This window comes from Sinohyriopsis cumingii, chromosome 4 (genome assembly GCF_028554795.1).
Source record: "Sinohyriopsis cumingii isolate HCF-2022 chromosome 4, ASM2855479v2, whole genome shotgun sequence".
Lineage (NCBI taxonomy): Eukaryota > Metazoa > Mollusca > Bivalvia > Unionida > Unionidae > Sinohyriopsis > Sinohyriopsis cumingii.
In genome coordinates, this window is record NC_142964.1 from 128,737,098 (window position 1) to 128,759,239 (window position 22,142).

General features: G+C 32.0%; 1 protein-coding gene across 2 annotated transcripts in view; it reads right to left on the reverse strand.

The window, feature by feature from the left end:
• The window catches only part of LOC149802084 (uncharacterized), a 165,678-nt gene that overhangs the window by 31,840 nt on the left and 111,696 nt on the right, over positions 1 to 22,142 (reverse strand). For both annotated transcript variants that reach the window (XM_089956484.1, XM_089956483.1), the window contains 7 exons: positions 21,056 to 21,221; positions 17,863 to 17,958; positions 15,847 to 15,970; positions 14,441 to 14,605; positions 10,431 to 10,634; positions 5,115 to 5,294; positions 3,741 to 3,835 (listed from right to left, as the gene is read on the reverse strand). In XM_089956484.1, the coding sequence (XP_089812610.1) occupies positions 3,741 to 3,835; positions 5,115 to 5,294; positions 10,431 to 10,634; positions 14,441 to 14,605; positions 15,847 to 15,970; positions 17,863 to 17,958; positions 21,056 to 21,221 (1,030 nt within the window). The remainder of the gene's footprint in view (positions 1 to 3,740; positions 3,836 to 5,114; positions 5,295 to 10,430; positions 10,635 to 14,440; positions 14,606 to 15,846; positions 15,971 to 17,862; positions 17,959 to 21,055; positions 21,222 to 22,142) is intronic.

Here is a 22,142-nt window from a genome sequence, read left to right on the forward strand (position 1 = left end):
TAAAAACATTTTCAAATAAAAGCAGAACCAAGTATATACGTGACAATTCTTTGATACAGTCCATAAAAAAAGAATTTGTTAAAATGTGACATGGTGTTTTGATGACCATCCTAAATGGGAATAATTTTATCTGTAATATAATTTATTAATCCTGCAAGAAAAGTAAATGGTAAAAAACAATAAGACTAAGAATTTTAAGGTATTTTTGATATACAGGAAGAACAAGTTCAAAACAGTTTTCATTATAAATTTTTGATATACAGGAAGAACAAGTTCAAAACAGTTTTCATTATAAATTTGGCATATTTACTGCACTTGACTTAAAATCAATTATATAAGTGACAAATATACAGTATATAAGCAGTGAATATACCATATATGAGCAGTGAATATACAGCATATAAGCGGAGAATATACAGCGTATAAGCAGTGAATATACAGTGTATAAGCAGTGAATCTGCAAGTTTTGCATGATAAAACACTGCATAACAACTAGTATCAGATGCAAGCTATACTATAAATACATAAAATCCTGCTAAAAAAATAACCCATTGAGTCTTCACAGCTTGTTTTCAAAACTGAAACTAAAAGAAAAATTTTAACAAAATTCTGTCAGCATTTCCGAATTTTAAAGTTTTAATGGCTTAGGTACTATTGTTTTATAAAAAATAATATTCTGCACATTTAAAATGAGCCCATTGTTTCAAGCTCAAAATGTCTTCAAAGTTAGTATTTTTATTTTGATATTCCTTCAACAAATTTATTAAATAAGAGTCCTATGTCCAACTTATCTAAACCTCGTGAGTCAATGCAAATATCTATGAAACCAGGCAATTCAATCTTAAAAGTTGAAAAGGTTAAGGATACTAATAATTTCAATCCATTATCATATTTTAAAGTCACTGATAAAAAAATATTATTTTTAAAACAGCTGGTATTTAAAGTCAGTTTTTTGGATGGATGGGTAGGACAGGTCAGATTTTACTGGGTAGTGCAAAACAAGGCCAGGTCTGGGTAAATGTCCATCCTTATATATATACACACAGTAAAATATACACACAGTAAAATAATACAACAAATAGACACAAACAGTCATACATATAATTATATTGTTATAAAGGATATACAATTTATCAATTTAAAAATAAAAAAATTATACAATGTTATATAGTACATTGGTATTAAGGCCATTAGGATACAAAGTAACTAACTTATGAATCCAAATAGTTTCTTTTATGAGTCTATTCATGTCACCATGCACAATATCTATTGGCATGAAAGAAAAATTGAGTAGAGAGTGATTACTGGTGTTAAAGTGTGTTGAAATATTAGAGGAAAACTGAGGATCTCTATAAAATTTTTTTATATGAAAGCGATGATTATTCATTCTCTTAGAAACTTGTTCAAGTGTTTGTCCAACATATTGCATGCAACACATTTTACAAGTTATCAAATAAATCACATCAGTTGATATGCAGTTATTTATATTTAATTTGCATTATTTGTTAGTTTTTTATTTTTGTTTTTATTTCATAATATGTTACGGAAAATTGTATGATGGACTTAACCATGTCCAACATAAAAAATCAAGTTAATTTTTTACTTGACCTGAGTCATTGATTTTTTCTTCTTCTGTAAACAACTAATACATAGCAAATAGTTTCCTACTTCACATGGGAACTATTAGGATTACTTTCTTGATCTGAGTCAAGGACAATGTGTTTACTACATTTTATATTCTAATTATTCAATTTACCTGACTTACCTGACATAGTCTAGGTACAATATTATAATTTTAGTAACAGAACTTCTAATTATAACTAAGAATTTATTTTTCAAACATGAGGAACCTTCTAGAATGTTATTTTCCATTAGGTAATTGTTTTGTTTAGGAAATGCTAATTGTGACTTGAGGTCAAGTAGAGGACTATATTATCTTGTTTTTCTAGAAGTTCTTTTTATTCATGCTTCAAGATCTGAGTAGAATCAATTGTATTATTGTTGTGTCCAGTGCTTCATTTTGGGCTGGAATTTTATTCATTCAAATTATTTATTCACTGGAAATAGCAAGTGCTCATAAAAAATAACATTTCTGGAAACAGAGACTTGAGCTTCTAGTGAAATTTCAAATAAGGATATATTTTTGGATTGTATTATTGTGATCCAACAAAGAACTATTTGCACATCACCACTTTTAAGTTTATTCAGAAATTATTCAATAGGACTTTTGTAGGATTATTTAGGATAATTTGCAATACCATAAGTCCCTTTTTTAAAATCATTTTCCCTTTGTATTCAAGGAAATAAATTATTTGTTGAATTTTACAAAGCTTGTTGCTTTTCACTCTCGTCTATTACTTATTTTAAAATAATAGTCATTATATATATATATATATATATATATATATATATATATATATATATATATATATATATATATATATATATGAATTAACTACAGGCAAACTATTTCTGGGTAGTGAAAACTTGGCTGGGTGAAGGTGGCCAGGCTGGATACCTGATCATCCCTAGTAAAGTCAACCAATAAATTAAAATTGAAAATTATATTATTTATATTTTAACTTTCTGAAGATTTATTCATAATTTCCAATACATTAAGTAATCACACAGTAAGTTACTACAGTGTTGGTCCTATTGTCCCTGTGTATAATATAAGATGCATTTTGAAAATTTGGGATGAAATCTGTGAGTAAATATATATATATATATATATATATATATATATATATATATATATATATATATATATATATATATATACACATTTCTGGAATTTTGGGTCAACAAGGATGTGTTGTCAAATTGTTTTATTTAAAAATAATTTTGGGTAGGTGGGTTGAGTCCAAATTTTAGTGCACTTGACAAACTGATCAATTTTCTATTCTCCACAAATTCTCAGTTGTCAAAATCTAAAATACTGAGCATTCACTCATATTAATCTAATGATCATTCACTGTTTGCTGAATTCAAACATCAACTGGAGTACAAAGGAAGTGTCAGAAAGTAAGCATGAAATGTATAATAGCAGACTTTTCAACTCCTTGTTGATTTTTTGACAAGTATCACAGAGACTATAATTCAATTAAATTTACCAATAACACTACAATGCTGATCATATCCAAAAAATATATATATTTAGTTTGTAATTTTTGTTTGATTTTTAATATTTTAAAAAAAAACAGTATATGCTGTTGTAATGCAACATTGTATGTTGGACCTGAACTTGTCCAAAATCAGTTTTTTTTCCTACTTAACCTGAATCATTGAATATTTTTTAATTTTGCAAGCAACTAATACATAGTAAATTATTCTCTACATGTATGGGTTTAATTACAGGATCATTATTAATAGAAATATACATATTTATTTGGGCCTGTGTCTAAGTTATTGGAATTCCCCTATAAATACACCTGGCCTACTTGATATTTTCCACATCTAATATTACAATTTTAGTAACAGATTTTCTAATTATAACTAAGATTTTATTTTGTCTACGTTAAGAAGTTTCTAGAAGGATATTTTCCATTAGGTAATAGTTTATTTTTAGAAACTGCTAATTGTGACCTGAGCTCAAGTAAAGGACTATATAATCTTGTTACTGGAAAAATTATTCATTCATGCTTTAAGATTTAAGCAGAATCAATTGTATTATTGTTGTGTCCAGAAGTTCATTTGGGCTGGAATTGAATCTTGATTTTGTGGTCACTTGAGTGACTTACAGTTGCTGTTTGATGTCCAGTGTGGCCATCTTCATTTTGCTCATTAGACTCTGCTTCTGACTCTCCAACATTTGGCGAAGCTTGCTGTTCTCATTCTGAAAAAAGGAAAAGAAATAAAGGAATCATGCAAAAGATATTTTTTTTGTGTCCGTCAGTTATGCAGTATATGAAACAACCAACATTATATGCATAAATTTATGTATATCTATACTGTGTGTTTAGCTTTTGTCCATGATTGTTGATTGCAATAATCTTTTGTAAATGACATATCATGTAGCTAATTTTTGTCCATGATTGTAGATTATATTATAATATAATGATCATTTGTAAGCAACATGTTTACTTGGATTTGAGTTCAGAACATCAGTTTTTTCTTGGAAAAAAACATGGTTTAAGACCATGTTTAATTGATGTTTGTCATGTTATCTGCTAAAACGTTTTAATAAACAGACTTGACCTTGTTTATGAATTTGATGGGAATGTCCATTGTAAATTACCCAGATCCAAAGCATTTTTCTCTGTCATAAGTCAGGTGACAGTCCTTATATAAGTTTGATGTAAACAAGATTATTTCATTTCTACTTTAAGTTCAGCTCTAAAATCAATGGAAGGTGTTAACATCACTTTATAGACATCGACCGCTTTATCATGCCAAGGTTGTGGAAGCATTTTCTAATGGCACACTAAGATTTTGGAAGGTATTGCTATCACAACCCTTTCATTCTGAATCTGATATACTACCACCTGAACAACCATGCTTCCTTTCCCATTCCCCACTCCCGAAATGAAACTGTCAGTCCCTAAGTCATAAAGGGGTGGCATGTGTCTCCTGTAAATTGAATTTATAAAGATTATGTGTGGCATTATTCATAAGGTTTCTGTTCAACTGCCAAAAATACATGGCTATATAAACCTTAATGGGCAATTGTCACTCAACAGTTTAGGTCATAATGCCTTCTCTGCTGCAGCTGTTAAGAGGGTATTCTGTTGTCATGTATGCCTCTATATAAATTATTGGTCATGCTCTTAGTTGACTGTCGATGTAAATATCTATGTGCAAGATACCTCAATTCATATGTAGCTGTACTACATATGAATTGAGGTATCTTGCACATAGATATTTACATCGACAGTCAACTAAGAGCATGACGAGAGAGAGAGAGAGACAGAGAGAGAGAGAGAGAGAGAGAGATGGGATACTGTCAAAACATAGAAGGACTTAAACTTTAAGATCTTCCTAACATGGGAATATGGGATCAATTTGCCAGCAATGAGGTCCAACACCATAAATAACTAGTAAATAAGTTCAAGGCTTCCTTCCTTATAGAAGATGGGAAATAAACATTAAGAATAATGATATGGCCTGATTTTCACCTGTAACAGGTCAACTTGTTCCTGTATAGCCTTGACACTGTACTCTGTGCTGTGATTGCTGATTTTGGTTTCCTGAATTCGACTAGAGAGCTTCTTCAACTTCTCTTTCTCCAACTTCAACTGGGACTCAGTCTTAGCAAGCGCCTTCTCCATTTCACTAAGTCGGGCCTCAGCTACAATCTAGAAAAGTTATTTTGTAACAATGTTAAAAACAAAAGGACTGGATGGAATTTTAGTAAAACAGAGAAGTTCAGGACTGAATTACCTCCAATTTGAGCTACTATAATTCTGGTAATTTTCCTACCCTTTTAATTTTCTGTACACCTTCTATCCATAAAAAATCATAAATAATTAAATGTAATATATTTATTTATTTGCTAAGAGAATTTCATATTCTACAACAAAGCGTTTTTATTTTTGTGCAAAAATATTTATACTGAAAATGTTTGCATAATGCATTTTTAATAAAATGAATAATAAATTATGACATTATTTTCTTGTTTTGTTTTTACTTTCTATTATTTTCAACCTCGTAAAACAGATGTTCATGTTTCAAAAAGCTTCAATGATTTACTGATGTACAATTTAAATACATCGAACAACCAATGTATTATTTGGTAAGTTTATGTTATAAATAGTACAGTAAAATCTGTCTTGAAAGAACACCCATTCTGACAAAAAATAATGGTCTCTCAAGACAAGTGTTCTCTCATGACAGGTCATAATGCTATTAACCAATAAATCTGTTCAAGGAGAAACTAGTCTCTCAAGACAGGTGGTCTTTCATAGCAGTGGTCTCACAAGACAGGTTTTATGTAATACTCTTTGGGTAAGTTTAAATTTGAGGCACTGAATAATGAAATAGGAGATTAAGACAATACTGTTTGCTAAGTTCATGTATGACATAAAATAGATAGGAGATTAAGACATACTGTTTTCTAAGTTCATGTATGACATAAAATAAATAGGAGATTAAGACAATACTGTTTGCTAAATTCACGTATGACATAAAGTCATGTGAAAAACACAAATATTTGTTAAATTTATTCAGTTTTTAACTGAGGCATTAAATAGTTAAACAAGAGATAAGAAATTTGTAAAAAATTATCATTTGAATCAAGAAGAAAGTTTCCTGCTTTGAAAAAATATGAATGTATGATTCAGATACATCCAAATGACTATTATATATGTCTGACATAATTGAATATGAAAAATATAAATATGTCCCATAAGTTCTAGGCATACTTAATTAGCAAGTAATAGCTCTGCACAGCCATGCAGTTCTTGTGGCTATCATAATTCACAGCAATGTAGTTCTTGTGGCTATCATAATTCACAGCCATGTAGTTCTTGTGGCTATCATAATTCACAGCCATGTAGTTCTTGTAACTATCATAATTCACAGAAATGTAGTTCTTGTGGCTATCATAATTCACAGCCATGTAGTTCTTGTGGCTATCATAATTCACAGCCATGTAGTTCTTGTGGCTATCATAATTCACAGCCATGTACTTCCTGTGGCTATCATAATTCACAGCCATGTAGTACTTGTGGCTATCATAATTCACAACCATGTTCTTCTTGTGGCTATAATAATTCACAGCCATGTAGTTCTTGTGGCTATCATAATTCACAGCCATGTAGTTCTTGTGGCTATCATAATTCATAGGAGAATAAATTGTTCATTCTGAGGTCTCTTCATTGACAATGGAACATAGTAGTGCCTTTGTACATAAGGAAGATTACAATCATCAGGTAACTGAACAAAGACAATTACAAATGCTTTGTATTTTGCCTATACCTCTGTCTTAATGCATGTCTAAACCATCATTTCATCAATGGTTCATCCATATCAATGCAAAACATGATGTCTTAATGCATGTCTAAACCATCATAGCATCAATGGTTCATTCATATCAAGGGCAAAATATGTCTTAATGCATGTCTAAAGAAACCATCATAGCATCAATGGTTCATTCATATCAATGGCAAAACATGATGGATTAATGCATGTCTAAACCATCAAAGCATCAATGGTTCATTCATATCAATGGCAAAACATGATGTCTTAATGCATGTCTAAACCATCATAGCATCAAGGGATCATTCATATCAATGCAAAATATGATGTCTTAATGCATGTCTAAACCATCATAGCATCAATGGTTCATTCATATCAACGGCAAAACATGATGTCTTAATGCATGTCTAAACCATCATAGCATCAATGGATCATTCATATCAATGCAAAACATGATGTCTTAGTGCATGTCTAAACCATCATAGCATCAATGGTTCATTCATATCAATGGCAAAACATGATGTCTTAATGCATGTCTAAATCATCATAGCATCAAGGGATCATTCATATCAATGCATAACATGTCTTAATGCATGTCTAAACCATCAAAGCATCAATGGTTCATTCATATCAATGGCAAAACATGATGTCTTAATGCATGTCTAAATCATCATAGCATCAATGGTTCATTCATATCAATGGCAAAACATGATGTTTTAATGCATGTCTAAACCATCATAGCATCAAGGGATCATTCATATCAATGGCAAAACACGAGGTCTTAATGCATGTCTAAACCATCACTGCATTAATGAATCATTCATATCAATGACAAAACATGTCTTAATGCATGTCTAAACCATCACAGCATCAATGAATCATTAATATCAATGTAAAACATGTCTTAATGCATGTCTAAACCATCACAGCATCAATGGATCATTCATATCAATGCAAAACATGATGTCTTAATGCATGTCTAAACCATCATAGCATCAAGGGATCATTCATATCAATGGCAAAACATGATGTCTTAATGCATGTCTAAACCATCATAGCATCAATGAATCATTCATATCAATGCAAAACATGATGTCTTAAAGCATGTCTAAACCATCATAGCATCAATGGATCATTCATATCAATGCAAAACATGATGTCTTAATGCATGTCTAAACCATCATAGCATCAATGGATCATTCATATCAATGCAAAACATGATGTCTTAAAGCATGTCTAAATCATCATAGCATCAAGGGATCATTCATATCAATGCAAAACATGTCTTAATGCATGTCTAAACCATCAAAGCATCAATGGTTCATTCATATCAATGGCAAAACATGATGTCTTAATGCATGTCTAAACCATCATAGCATCGATGGATCATTCATATCAATGCAAAACATGATGTCTTAATGCATGTCTAAACCATCATAGCATCAATGGTTCATTCATATCAATGGCAAAATATGATGTCTTAATGCATGTCTAAACCATCATAGCATCAATGGTTCATCCATATCAATGGCAAAACATGATGTCTTAATGCATGTCTAAATCATCATAGCATCAATGAATCATTCATATCAATGGCAAAACATTATGTTTTAATGCATGTCTAAACCATCATAGCATCAATGAATCATTCATATCAATGTAAAACATGTCTTAATGCATGTCTAAACCATCACAGCATCAATGAATCATTCATATCAATGGCAAAACATGTCTTAATGTATGTCTAAACCATCATAGCATCAATGGTTCATTCATATCAATGGCAAAACATGATGTTTTAATGCATGTCTAAACCATCATAGCATCAAGGGATCATTCATATCAATGGCAAAACATGATGTCTCAATGCATGTCTAAACCATCATAGCATCAAGGGATGATTCATATCAATGCAAAACATGATGTCTTAATGCATGTCTAAACCATCAAAGCATCAATGGTTCATTCATATCAATGGCAAAACATGATGTCTTAATGCATGTCTAAACCATCATAGCATCAATGGATCATTCATATTAATGCAAAACATGATGTCTTAATGCATGTCTAAACCATCATAGCATCAATGGTTCATTCATATCAATGGCAAAACATGACATCTTAATGCATGTCTAAATCATCATAGCATCAAGGGATCATTCATATCAATGCAAAACATGTCTTAATGCATGTCTAAACCATCATAGCATCAATGGTTCATTCATATCAATGGCAAAACATGATGTCTTAATGCATGTCTAAACCATCATAGCATCAATGGTTCATTTCATATCAATGCAAAACATGATGTCTTAATGCTTGTCTAAACCATCATATCATCAATGGTTCATTCATATCAATGGCAAAACATGATGTTTTAATGCATGTCTAAACCATCATAGCATCAATGAATCATTCATATCAATGGCAAAACATGATGTCTCAATGCATGTCTAAACTATCATAGCATCAAGGGATGATTCATATCAATGCAAAACATGATGTCTTAATGCATGTCTAAACCATCATAGCATCAATGGTTCATTCATATCAATGGCAAAACATGATGTCTTAATGCATGTCTAAACCATCATAGCATCAATGGATCATTCATATTAATGCAAAACATGATGTCTTAATGCATGTCTAAACCATCATAGCATCAATGGTTCATTCATATCAGTGGCAAAACATCACATCTTAATGCATGTCTAAATCATCATAGCATCAAGGGATCATTCATATCAATGCAAAACATGTCTTAATGCATGTCTAAACCATCATAGCATCAATGGTTCATTCATATCAATGGCAAAACATGATGTCTTAATGCATGTCTAAACCATCATAGCATCAATGGATCATTCATATTAATGCAAAACATGATGTCTCAATGCATGTCTAAACCATCATAGCATCAATGGTTCATTCATATCAATGGCAAAACATGACATCTTAATGCATGTCTAAATCATCATAGCATCAAGGGATCATTCATATCAATGCAAAACATGTCTTAATGCATGTCTAAACCATCATAGCATCAATGGTTCATTCATATCAATGGCAAAACATGATGTTTTAATGCATGTCTAAACCATCACAGCATCAAGGGATCATTCATATCAATGGCAAAACATGATGTCTTAATGCATGTCTAAATGTAATTGTAACTGGATAGAGTATATCAGATGAAGTCAGTGTGCTGCAAAAGAACCTGCTGGAACAGCTATAATTGCTATAAGTATAGCATCATCAAAGGGAAGTGCATACCATTTAAAAAAAATAAAACTCAGTAGTCAGCCAATCAGAAGTCAATAACTGATCATGTGATGTATGATATGTGTTAGTATGGTGAAAATCTTAAATAATTCCTTCATGTCAATGATCAAAGAACTCGCTCTTTTGTGAGTTCATTGATTTTAGGCACAGATGACATAACTACTATGCAAAAATGTATTATTCTGTAGTTATTCTTGAAGTCTTTACTATTCCTTTATGCTAATACTCTATACCTTTTGGTTTCTGGTGTCCTCCAGCTGGAGTCGCAGAGAGCCAACTGAATGTTCTGTGAGGTGTCTGCCAGTACTTTCATCTGAAAGTTTAGACTTGATCTCCTCCAGATCTCTCTCCAGAATGCGTACCCTTCCCTGAAGCTTGTCCCTTGCATCGGCTGCTAATGCTAGGTGTGACTGGGATGCCTGCAACTGTGAGTGTGACTTGAGAAAAAAACACAAAAAAACACTTATTAAGCACACACCCATCTGATTTTCATCTTTAATATGGTGTTTATATTCATGTTCCCACCATATTTCTGTATTAAACATTAAACATATTGTATAGAACATAAGCTGGATCTATTGGCATTTAAAGTAGATGTATCTGATTTGTTAATGCTTTTAAATTTTATGAAAATATATTATACTGAAATAATTTAAACATCATATGCATCTCAATGATGGAACAAAGCTACAGTAGGTGTCATTGGTGTTTACACATATATTTTAGGTTAAATGAAGAGAACTTTTATCAATCTCTACCTATGAAATTTTATTACACTTAAAAATATATATATAGAAAGTGTAAAAAGGGAGTATGTAATAAATATAAGAAGTACATATGTGAAATAGCTAGTTTGATGAGGCACATGACTATGTCAAAGCCATTCTTGTCAGAATATAATCGTATACCATATCAAACTCATTTTTCTCATGGCTTGGAACAAAATCTATTTATCTAGACATTGCCTGTGTGCTAAGGGATAAAACTGATGTATCTAGACATTGCTTGTGTGCTAAGGGATACAATCTATGTACCTATACACTGCCTGTGTGCAGAGAGATAAAATCTATGTATCTAGACATTGCCTGTGTGCTAAGGGATAAAATCTATGTACCTAGACATTGCCTGTGTGCTAAGGGATACAATCTATGTACCTAGACATTGCCTGTGTGCTAAGGGATACAATCTATGTACCTAGACATTGCCTGTGTGCTAAGGGATACAATCTATGTACCTAGACATTGCTTGTGTGCTAAAGGATACAATCTATGTACCTAGACATTGCTTGTGTGCTAAAGGATACAATCTATGTACCTAGACATTGCCTGTGTGTAGAGAGATACAATCTATGTACCTATACATTGCCTGTGTGCTAAGGGATAAAATATATGTACCTAGATATTGCCTGTGTGCTAAGGGATAAAATATATGTACCTAGACATTGCTTGTGTGCGAAGGGATAAAATCTATGTACTTAGACATTGCTTGTGTGCTAAAGGATACAATCTATGTACCTAGACATTGCCTGTGTGCTGAGAGATAAAATCTATGTACTTAGACATTGCCTGTGTGCTAAGGGATAAAATCTATGTACTTAGACATTGCCTGTGTGCTAAGGGATAAAATATATGTACCTAGACATTGCCTGTGTGCTAAAGGATACAATATATGTACCTAGACATTGCCTGTGTGCTAAGGGATAAAATCTATGTACTTAGACATTGCTTGTGTGCTAAAGGATACAATCTATGTACCTAGACATTGCCTGTGTGCTGAGAGATAAAATCTATGTACCTAGACATTGCCTGTGTGCTAAGGGATAAAATATATGTACCTAGATATTGCCTGTGTGCAGAGATAAAATATATGTACCTAGACATTGCTTGTGTGCTAAAGGATACAATCTATGTACCTAGACATTGCCGTGTGTGCTAAGGGATAAAATGCATGTGTCTAGGTATTGTCTGTGTGCTTTAGGAATATAATACTGAAATTGTTTAAGCTCCTAGACTGACAAACATCATCTTAGAAACCCCAATAATGGATTCAAACCAGATATTTGTAACTGGTCACACTGAGCCCTGCAATGAAACAAACTATAAAGCCAAAAATCGTAATTCATACAAGGCACATCCAGATCTGTGAAACAATGCTCACCACAGACTGCATCATAATATGTTAAACGGTGCTGGAACTATTTTGATTACAAGCTATATCCCATGTAAAGATAAAAAGTTGACTCACAATAACCACACCTATGTCAAACATGGATAAGACAAGATAAAACCCATAAAACACAAATCTAAGTCAGAGTCACTTTTCCTATTAAATTGTTTGTGATATTTGGAATGGTTCATGAGCAAACAGAATCATCTTATGTAAAGATATGCGATTCATCCACACAGATGATAACTCTGTCAAAATGGAGTGAAAAAGTCTAAATTCATAAAAGTCACATGTAGATCAATGATACACTGTTTATACCAAATTGCATCAGAACATGTGGAATGGTTTTTTGAACTGTCAGTTACTAGTAACTTTCCATTTGAAGATATTAAGTTAATTGTCGAGGGATATAATTCTACTAAAATGGAGCTGATGAGAAAAAGACTTCAAAAGGCACATCTAGGTCTGTGAGACAATGTACACTACAAATGACACCAGAATGTGCTGAGAGGTTTTTGAGTTATGCAAGTAACTAGCAACATCTTACTTGTAAGATATAAAGTAATGTCAGTAACGAGCAACATCCTTTGTGAAGATATGATGCTAAATGTAAAGGGCCATAACTCTAACCAACATAGAATTTAGAAGACAAAACCCATCAAAGGTACATCCAGGTTTATGAGACAATTTACACAACAAACTGCTTCAGAATATGTCAAATACTTTGCCGATTACAAGGACCTGTTGCATTTCAAATTGATTAAATAATAACTCCATCAATATTAGGTCTGAAAAGCTGAAACCTTTAAAAGGCATATATCTATGTGTAATAGAAAGTTGAACTAAAAACATAATCTAATAATGAGTTGCAGAGTAATGGTAGCTACAAAAAGTATGCAGGGTCAAACGGCAGGATGGACTGATGGACCAATGGCCTCATGACCTGATGGGCTAAAAGTCTGATGGACAGACATAAAATATAATTACCACAGGGATCTCGCATCTAGCTATGTGACACTAGTAAATATTGATTCTTTAAAGGTATAAAACTGTAAAATATTACACGGATCTTGAAAGCTGTATCATATTTCATGAGTATGCAACATCAGTGGCTCACATGTGATGATTCAGCTTTCATGATTAACAACGCATACTAATAATGCATTTTGATTACACAGACATTTAATCTAACACGGTTTATCTGGCATTTGATATATTTAGTTCTTCAATCTATATTTCCGAACTGCAATCTGAATAAACTGTTCAGGTGTTTTCAATGATATGCATGCAATTATATTCTCCGATGCACCAAATAAAACTCGTATCAATCCCCAGATGTTTTGACTTCCGATCACACTACAAAACAAAATCTGTTTGAAGAACATAATACAGGGGTATGTAATAAATATAAAAACACATTGTTGGAAGAACTCATCTGAGACCTAGACATATACACACACCATATCAAAACTCATTCATTCTACTAGCTTGGAACAAAGAACACATTTATCAGCTCTGGTAAGGTGTCACCAATAAAATTAAATTTGTGACAGTGTAGTCTATAATACATCAATAAAATTAAATTTGTGACAGTGTAATCTATAATACACCAATAAAATAAAATCTGTGACAGTACCATCTATAATACACCAATAAAATTAAAAATATGTGACAGTGTGATCTTTGATACACCAATAAAATTAAATTTATCACAGTTTAATCTACGATACACAAATAAAATTAAATCTGTGACAGTGTGATCATTTAAACAACAATAAAATTAAATCTGTGAGGGTGTGATCTATGGTATATAATAAAATTAAATCTGTGACAGTGTGATCACTGATACACCAATAAAATTAAATCTGTGAGGGTGTGATCTATGGTATATAATAAAATTAAATCTGTGACAGTGTGATCACTGATACACCAATAAAATTAAATCTGTGACTATGATCACTGATACACCAATAAAATTAAAATTACTCCCAAGGTGTGACATCACATGCTCCATTAATAACATTGATAAATTACTTGTGAATCAGTCATAACAAGCTTTTTACATTTCTATACCAACCTGACTGAGACTCTCAGAAAGTGCTGATCTCTCTGCTTCATGCTGTGACTGCAGTTCCTTGATGGTGATCTGTAGCTCATGTATCTGATGCTGTGAGTTTTCTTGAAGGACCCGCAGCTCTCCATATAACTTCTGGTTTGTCACTTCTGCCTTTGCTAGCATCTCCTGGGTTCAAAAATGTCATGTACTGGATAATAATGATACAACCTCTTTCACAAATGACTAGGGCTACAAAATTCCACTCATCTGCTTGTGTTAACAAGTGGTGGCTAATGATGAACACGAAAGGTTTTCAAGATGCTCATCCAAGTAAAAAGTACCATTCTGTATTATGTACAGTGTAGGATGAGAAAAACTGAAAGGTTTACAAGATGCCCAACCAAGTAGAAAGTACCATTCTGTATTATGTACAGTGTGGGATGAGTAAAACTGAAAGGTTTACAAGATGCCCATCCAAGTAGAAAGTACCATTCTGTATTATGTACAGTGTAGGATGAGTAAAATTGAAAGGTTTACAAGATGCCCATCCAAGCAGAAAGTACATTTCTGTATTATGTACAGTGAAGGATGAAAAAAACTGAAAGGTTTACAAGATGCCTATCCAAGTACAAAGTATCATTCTGTATTATGTACAGTGTAGGATGAGAAAAACTGAAAGGTTTACAAGATGTACATCCAAGTAAATCGTACCATTCTGTATTATGTACAGTGTGGGATGAGTAAAACTGATGCAGCGTAGTAAAACTTACAAGCCAATTGCCTAGCAGGACAAGTAGTCAACTGAAACTATTTAGAGCTCTGATCTCTATACCTGAACCAATGTGTCCACATGTATTTTTCTCTCTCTCTCTCTCTTTTCTTTTGTATGAACTTCACTCTGAGCTGGGATTTTTTTCTATTGCCCCTCTGACAGATCACTGTTGCTCCTGTATTATTTGTTCTGTATATGTGAGGTTGTGATCCTACTGTATGGCATAGACATCAATGTATACATCCTATGTCCCTGAGAAACAACTTTATTATCTGAGTCAAATTCTCATGAACTGAGTCAGTATGTCTGTAATTACAGGCTATGCTTGTGGGACCTTGTGAGCAGTGATATCTCTTAATTGCATCAGTCTTTAAAACTGCACCCACAACAGTGTATGTGCACATGTCTGACTGTTTTCATGTAGCTGTGTATCTGTTATTCTGCATAATTAACATTGTGAGCAATAATCTCTCTCCTTCATTCCACAAACAGGAACCATTCATTAGTCTCTGTACATGAACTTCTTGTACTGTATGTCTCTGCCCATTTGTGTGTTTATTTTTTGTTTTGTACAAGCCCAAATGTAAGTCATGATATTTTACCTTCATGAGGCTGGCATGTGTATTTGTATGTGTATTTGTCTGTCTGTGTATACCTGATGTTTGGAATTAGCCTCCATATGAACCATAATTTCCTTCCTCTGGCCATCTAGAATGACTTTGTTGTCTCTTACCACACCCTCCAACCTCTGGACATTAGCCTCCAACTCTCGTTTTTCCCTGAAACAAGAATTGCACAGAATGCTATGTTTCACCTACCGCCATGGCATAATTGAACAAGACTACTGTAAATGGCAAATTATACATGCTTTATGTGGCATAAATTATTATACTTTTCTAAAACAAAAACTCTCCATCACTGGTTGGAAACTTTACCTTTTAAATCCAAAATTAATATCATCTTCCTTGACCTCTGATTTTGAGGCCCCTAAATTAGTTGGTATTTTCGTCATCTCATGTGTTGTCTACAAAGCCTTGTTAAGGCATATATTATGGAATCAAAACAGGTTTATCGAAACCGCTTTCCATCTTTCAGTCCCTGCAACATTGACTTTTGACCTTTAGACACCCAAATAAATAGAGGTCTTCTCTCAAATGCAAGTCTTCAACAACATGAGTGTGTGTTTGTGAGTGTGTGTTTGTGAGTGTGTGTTTGTGAGTGTGTGTTTGTGAGTGTGTGTTTGTGTGTGATTTTGATTTTAATGTAGCTTTAACAATTCTCTCAAATTCAGGCTATCACCAAAGTTTGGTGAAAGTAGATAATAAAGAACTCAAGATGTCATGCAGAAACCATTTATCTTCATCTGATCATTATGACCTTAACCTTTCACATTTGACCACAAAATATATATATATATATGTGTGTGTCTCATTATGACCTTAACCTTTCACATTTGACCACAGAATATATATATATATATATGTGTGTCTCATTATGACCTTAACCTTTCACATTTGACCACAAAATATATATATATATATATATGTGTGTGTCTCATTATGACCTTAACCTTTCACATTTGACCACAGAATATATATATATATATATATATATATATATATATATATATATATATATATATATATATATATATATATATATGTGTGTGTGTGTGTGTGTGTCTCATTATGACCTTAACCTTTCACATTTGACCACAGAATGTATATATATATATATATGTGTGTCTCATTATGACCTTAACCTTTCACATTTGACCACAAAATATATATATATGTGTCTCATTATGACCTTAACCTTTCACATTTGACCACAAAATATATATATATATATATATATATATATATATATATATATATATATATATATATATATATATATATATATATATATATGTGTGTCTCATTATGACCTTAACCTTTCACATTTGACCACAAAATATATATATATATGTGTGTGTCTCATTATGACCTTAACCTTTCACATTTGACCACAAAATATATATATATATATGTGTGTCTCATTATGACCTTAACCTTTCACATTTGACCACAATATATATATATATATATATATATATATATATATATATATATATATATATATATATATATATATATATATATATATATATATGTGTGTGTCTCATTATGACCTTAACCTTTCACATTTGACCACAAAATATATATATATATGTGTGTCTCATTATGACCTTAACCTTTCACATTTGACCACAGAATGTATAGGTGTCTTTCTTATCTCAAATGCAAGCCAATTACAAAACTTTTCCACTTTCTCTACCTCTGCATTAAATATCAGTATTATCTTTAAGATAATAGAAAATCTCAGTTTGGGGTCTGATATATTGTTACATGATACAAAACATGATCTGCTGGTACATGCTGTGACACATAATCCACTGTTTCATGGTATGATAACAGATCATCTGATACATAATACAACACATAATCTGCTGGTACATGCTGTGACACATAATCCACTGTTTCATGGTATGATAACAGATCATCTGATACAAAATACAACACATAATCTGCTCATACAGGTATCACATTATCAATAAATACATGAAACAATGAGAAGAAAACATAGAAACAAGATATTTAGTCGCAATATGTCTGTGTATTCAACTGACCTTGTGACTACCTCCAGTTCCTGAAGAGTCCTGACAAAGGACTGGAGTTGTAACTCTTTGTGATGAACCTTCTCTTTTAGACTCTCAAGTTCTGACCTTGAACACAGGGAAGAGTAAAATGAACTAATCAGTGTTATTTAATATTAGACAATAACGACAACAAAGAGTATGAGAAAAAGTTGCTAACTGTTGTTACACATACTGAATTTTTATTGTGGGATTGAGGCTTACTGGACAATTGTCATGTTTTTAAAATGTTTACAAACATTCCAACCCCAAGATATAAGAATAATTATTGCTAATATAAGTGGGAAAAAAATATAATTTGGGCCTACTAAGTGTAACATATATATATATATATATATATATATATATATATATATATATATATATATATATATATATATATCACATGTCAGAATTACAGTACATATGAAAAATATTCATTCACTTTAACTAGTCTACATGTGTACATTTCACTGAATGATCATGAACTTGAATTCTGCAATGAGCATGATCATGAGATCAATCTGAATGGTTTATAGTTTGTAGTGTTGATTTTTCCTTTCTCTGATCTGACATGCTTTTAAGTTTGAAAAGATCCATCTGCTGTAACATTTTCCATTATATCACATCTATAAGTCACACTGTAAGTTACTTTACTAGCTAGTTCATTAAATTTAACATTTTCCATTACATCACATCTATAAGTCACATTGTGAGTTACTTTACAAGCTAGTTCATTAAATTTATAAGTAATCTGTGAGGCAAAGTTTAAAGTGAAGAGACCTGTCTGTTTTTTTTTTAAACACTACTCTTATGCAGCTGTCACCTTTTTAAAAAGAGTATCATACTAATATGAGTGGAATGAAAGAGATGATTATAAAAATATAAACACAACCTTTTTTTAATGTATAAAAGAAGCATAATCCATACATTGGCAAGTGTAAAACAATTTGGTGAAAAAAGCACAATGATTAAGACAATAGCATAAGGATCTGACCTTGTTTACAAGTAAGCAATTTTTTCAATCAGAAATGGTCAGTTTACAAAGCATTCTGTTGCATCATAGATCAGCTGACAGTTTGTGTGTAAATAGAGGTTTTGTAATTAATGTTGTCATTCCTATGTTAAGATCAGTCTGTGGGTTCATTTTTAGTTGTGTTCAGATATAATTTGAGAGGAATTATTTATTTAAATTATTCACTGGAATTACAAAGTGCTTATGAAGACTCAATGAAAGATATCTATGATTGTATCATTGTGAAAAATCAAGACATTCAAGATTAAAGGAATTCTTTGACAACATTCTATATTTTTGGACTTGTGATAGGACATTTAGGATTATCTGGGATTTAACTGAAAATACTGTCTTTTGATTTTCATTTTGTATTATAGAGAAATAAATTGTTGATTTTACTAAACTTGTTGGTTTGACTTCTTTTCTGTTACATAGCTTAAGACCATGGAGTCCATAAAATAGTAGCTGATTGAGTATTTAACATATGTTATGTATCTTTAATTTGTACTTGTTAGTTTTTCCTTCATGATTAAAAATTATGTATAATTGTACCTTGGCCTTGACCTTGCCCAAAATGAAGTTTATTGTGTCCTTGACTAGGGACAGTGATGCTTTTATTTTGTAAACAAATAATATATGGTTAATATTTCTCTTGGAGTGTGTGTGTGTGTTTTTATTATAATTTTAGTATCAGATTTTATCTTTTTATGACTTACAAGTTTCTAGAAATTAACTTTGGACATATATCCTGACTCTGCTTATGTGTCTTAGTTTTTTATATAATCTTGCTTACTTGAACAATTATTCATTCTTGTGATAACATTGGAAGCAGAATGATGGTATTGTTCTAAATAGGTTTTGGTTTGGATGGAATTATTTTATCAAATTATTATTCTCTGGAATTACAAAGTGCTCAATAATATCTTTGGACAGAAACATTAATTTGGAATTATAGTGAAATCAGACAAGGACATCTTGGATTATATTACTGTAATTAATTGGAAGACTGTTAGCACATCATCACACTTCAGGCCAATGGTACATTAGCACATTCAAGACTACATGTACATCAACACCTTCTTTTCTGTTACATTGTTTAATACCAGAGTCATAATACATGAGTACTTTAGCCAGAAAATCATGTGCCTACTCTATCTTTTCTCTCCAGAAACCATGTTTATTCATACAGTCACAATGATATTGACCTTTGACCCCAAAATCAAAAGACCTTTTTTGTCCAGCAAGTGCAAGCCATCCAGAATGTTTAGTCCAGGTTTGTGATGTAACACTAATGTTATCATGTAAAAATCATTTTTTGTCTTACATTCTCAGTGACATTGACATCTGATCTTTACTCTTTCATCCCTAAAACCAACAGATGTCTTTCTTTTACACCCAAAGTGCACACTTATTTTCACCCAAAGTGCACACTTATTTTCACCCAAATGGTCTAAAACTATCAGTTCATGAGTAGACATCATGTTTCTCATTACCATGACCTTTCATCCTATCAGGGTATGTGGTCTAAAATCAGATTTCAAAAACTGTTTTCTTCTTTGAGTTACAGTGACCTTAATATTTGACCCTTCAAAACTCAAATCAAGCACGGAAATCTAAAGGTATTTTTCTTACCTGCAATGCAAACTATCCAAAATGTTTCATTGAGGCACATGGTGTAGAACTAAAATTATCATAGAGAAACCATTTCAGAGTGACAATGGTTTTGATCTTTGACCCCAAAATCAATAAATGTCTTTGAAATCCCATGTACAAGCAAGCCTCCAATTTTGGACATGATGAATAGCATAGAATTAAATCACTCTGCAGAAAGCATTTTTCTTAATTTAAATTACAAAGACTTTGACCATTTGACACTAAGATAAACAGGCAAGCCATTCAGAACATTTGGTCAGTATCCATGATTTTGAGGAAATGTTATTATGCAGAATCTAAACAATAAGACCGATGGACAGATGGACATCATAATATGATATTTTCTACCCTTTGGTGGACGCATAAAAATCACTTGGCAATTTTAAACCTTATTATCATCTATTTAAGGCTTTTTAATAAGATATAATGTAGCTTTTTGTCCTATACAGTATGACTAATTGACACAGCTACATACCTGGCAAATCCTATACAGTATGACTAATTGACACAGCTACATACCTGGTAAACTCAAGCTCTTTCTGTACAAGTGTTTGGTTATTTTCCAGAGTTTTCTTCTCCTCATGCAGTTCTCTCTGGAGCGTGTCCAGTTGGTGTAATGACTCCTCTCGATGCAACCGGAGTTCATTTTCTTTGTCATTTAGTTGTCTACACAGGACCTCATATTCTAAATGAAAATTATAATATCTCTTTACTAAATTCAGCTAATAATGTCGTCAAGCGCTCTTGTTCTTATGTCAGGTGTCAAATATCCTGTACATACACCTATTGCAAAGTCAATGTGATTCATGTTCATTATTAGGCTTCTTGATTATTATCTTTTTAATATTTACGGTTAGTCAGTCAATAAATGACCATGTGGCCTTTTTGTTTTTGTATTTTGCTAATTATCAAAGACTTGGTGAACAAATTTGACAATGTGAATTTCAAACCTTTACATTTAGGCATAACATTTTAAAATATCTCCCATAATTACCACATCCCTATAAAAAAAATACCCCCCATGTTATTGTGTACATAATATGAAAGGCTAATTCACTATATTTAATTTCCTATCTGTCTGTTTCATAATCTCGCTCAGCAAATGACTGAAAATAATTCACTGAATAATAATTGGTCAAAAAATGATAATCATAGCTATAGATTTTCTGTCCAAAATCACTTCAAACATGGGATGGGCAAATTTAGGAACAACAGTCTGCAATGATAGCAAAATTAAATTACAGTTTATATTCAGTTACAAGTCAAGCTCAACTGCAAACCATACAGACACTGATCTGCAGTTGCATAATACACTGGCAGATCAGGGTATATGTTCTTTGTTCTACTGATTATTCAAATTGTTAAAGCTACATTAAAAATCCATATCACACACACACACACACACACACAATGAAGGTTTATTCATATATTATACCATTTATCTCTAAAATAGTAATTTACTCAACACAAAGAAACAATCTGCTTGGTGGAAACTTGTCTGAGGTAAAGAAAATATCAAATCCTCATAAAATATAGTGCTAAGTACATTCATAACTTTGTAAATTCTATGAACATGACATCAGACTTCAAAATACTAAATATCAAA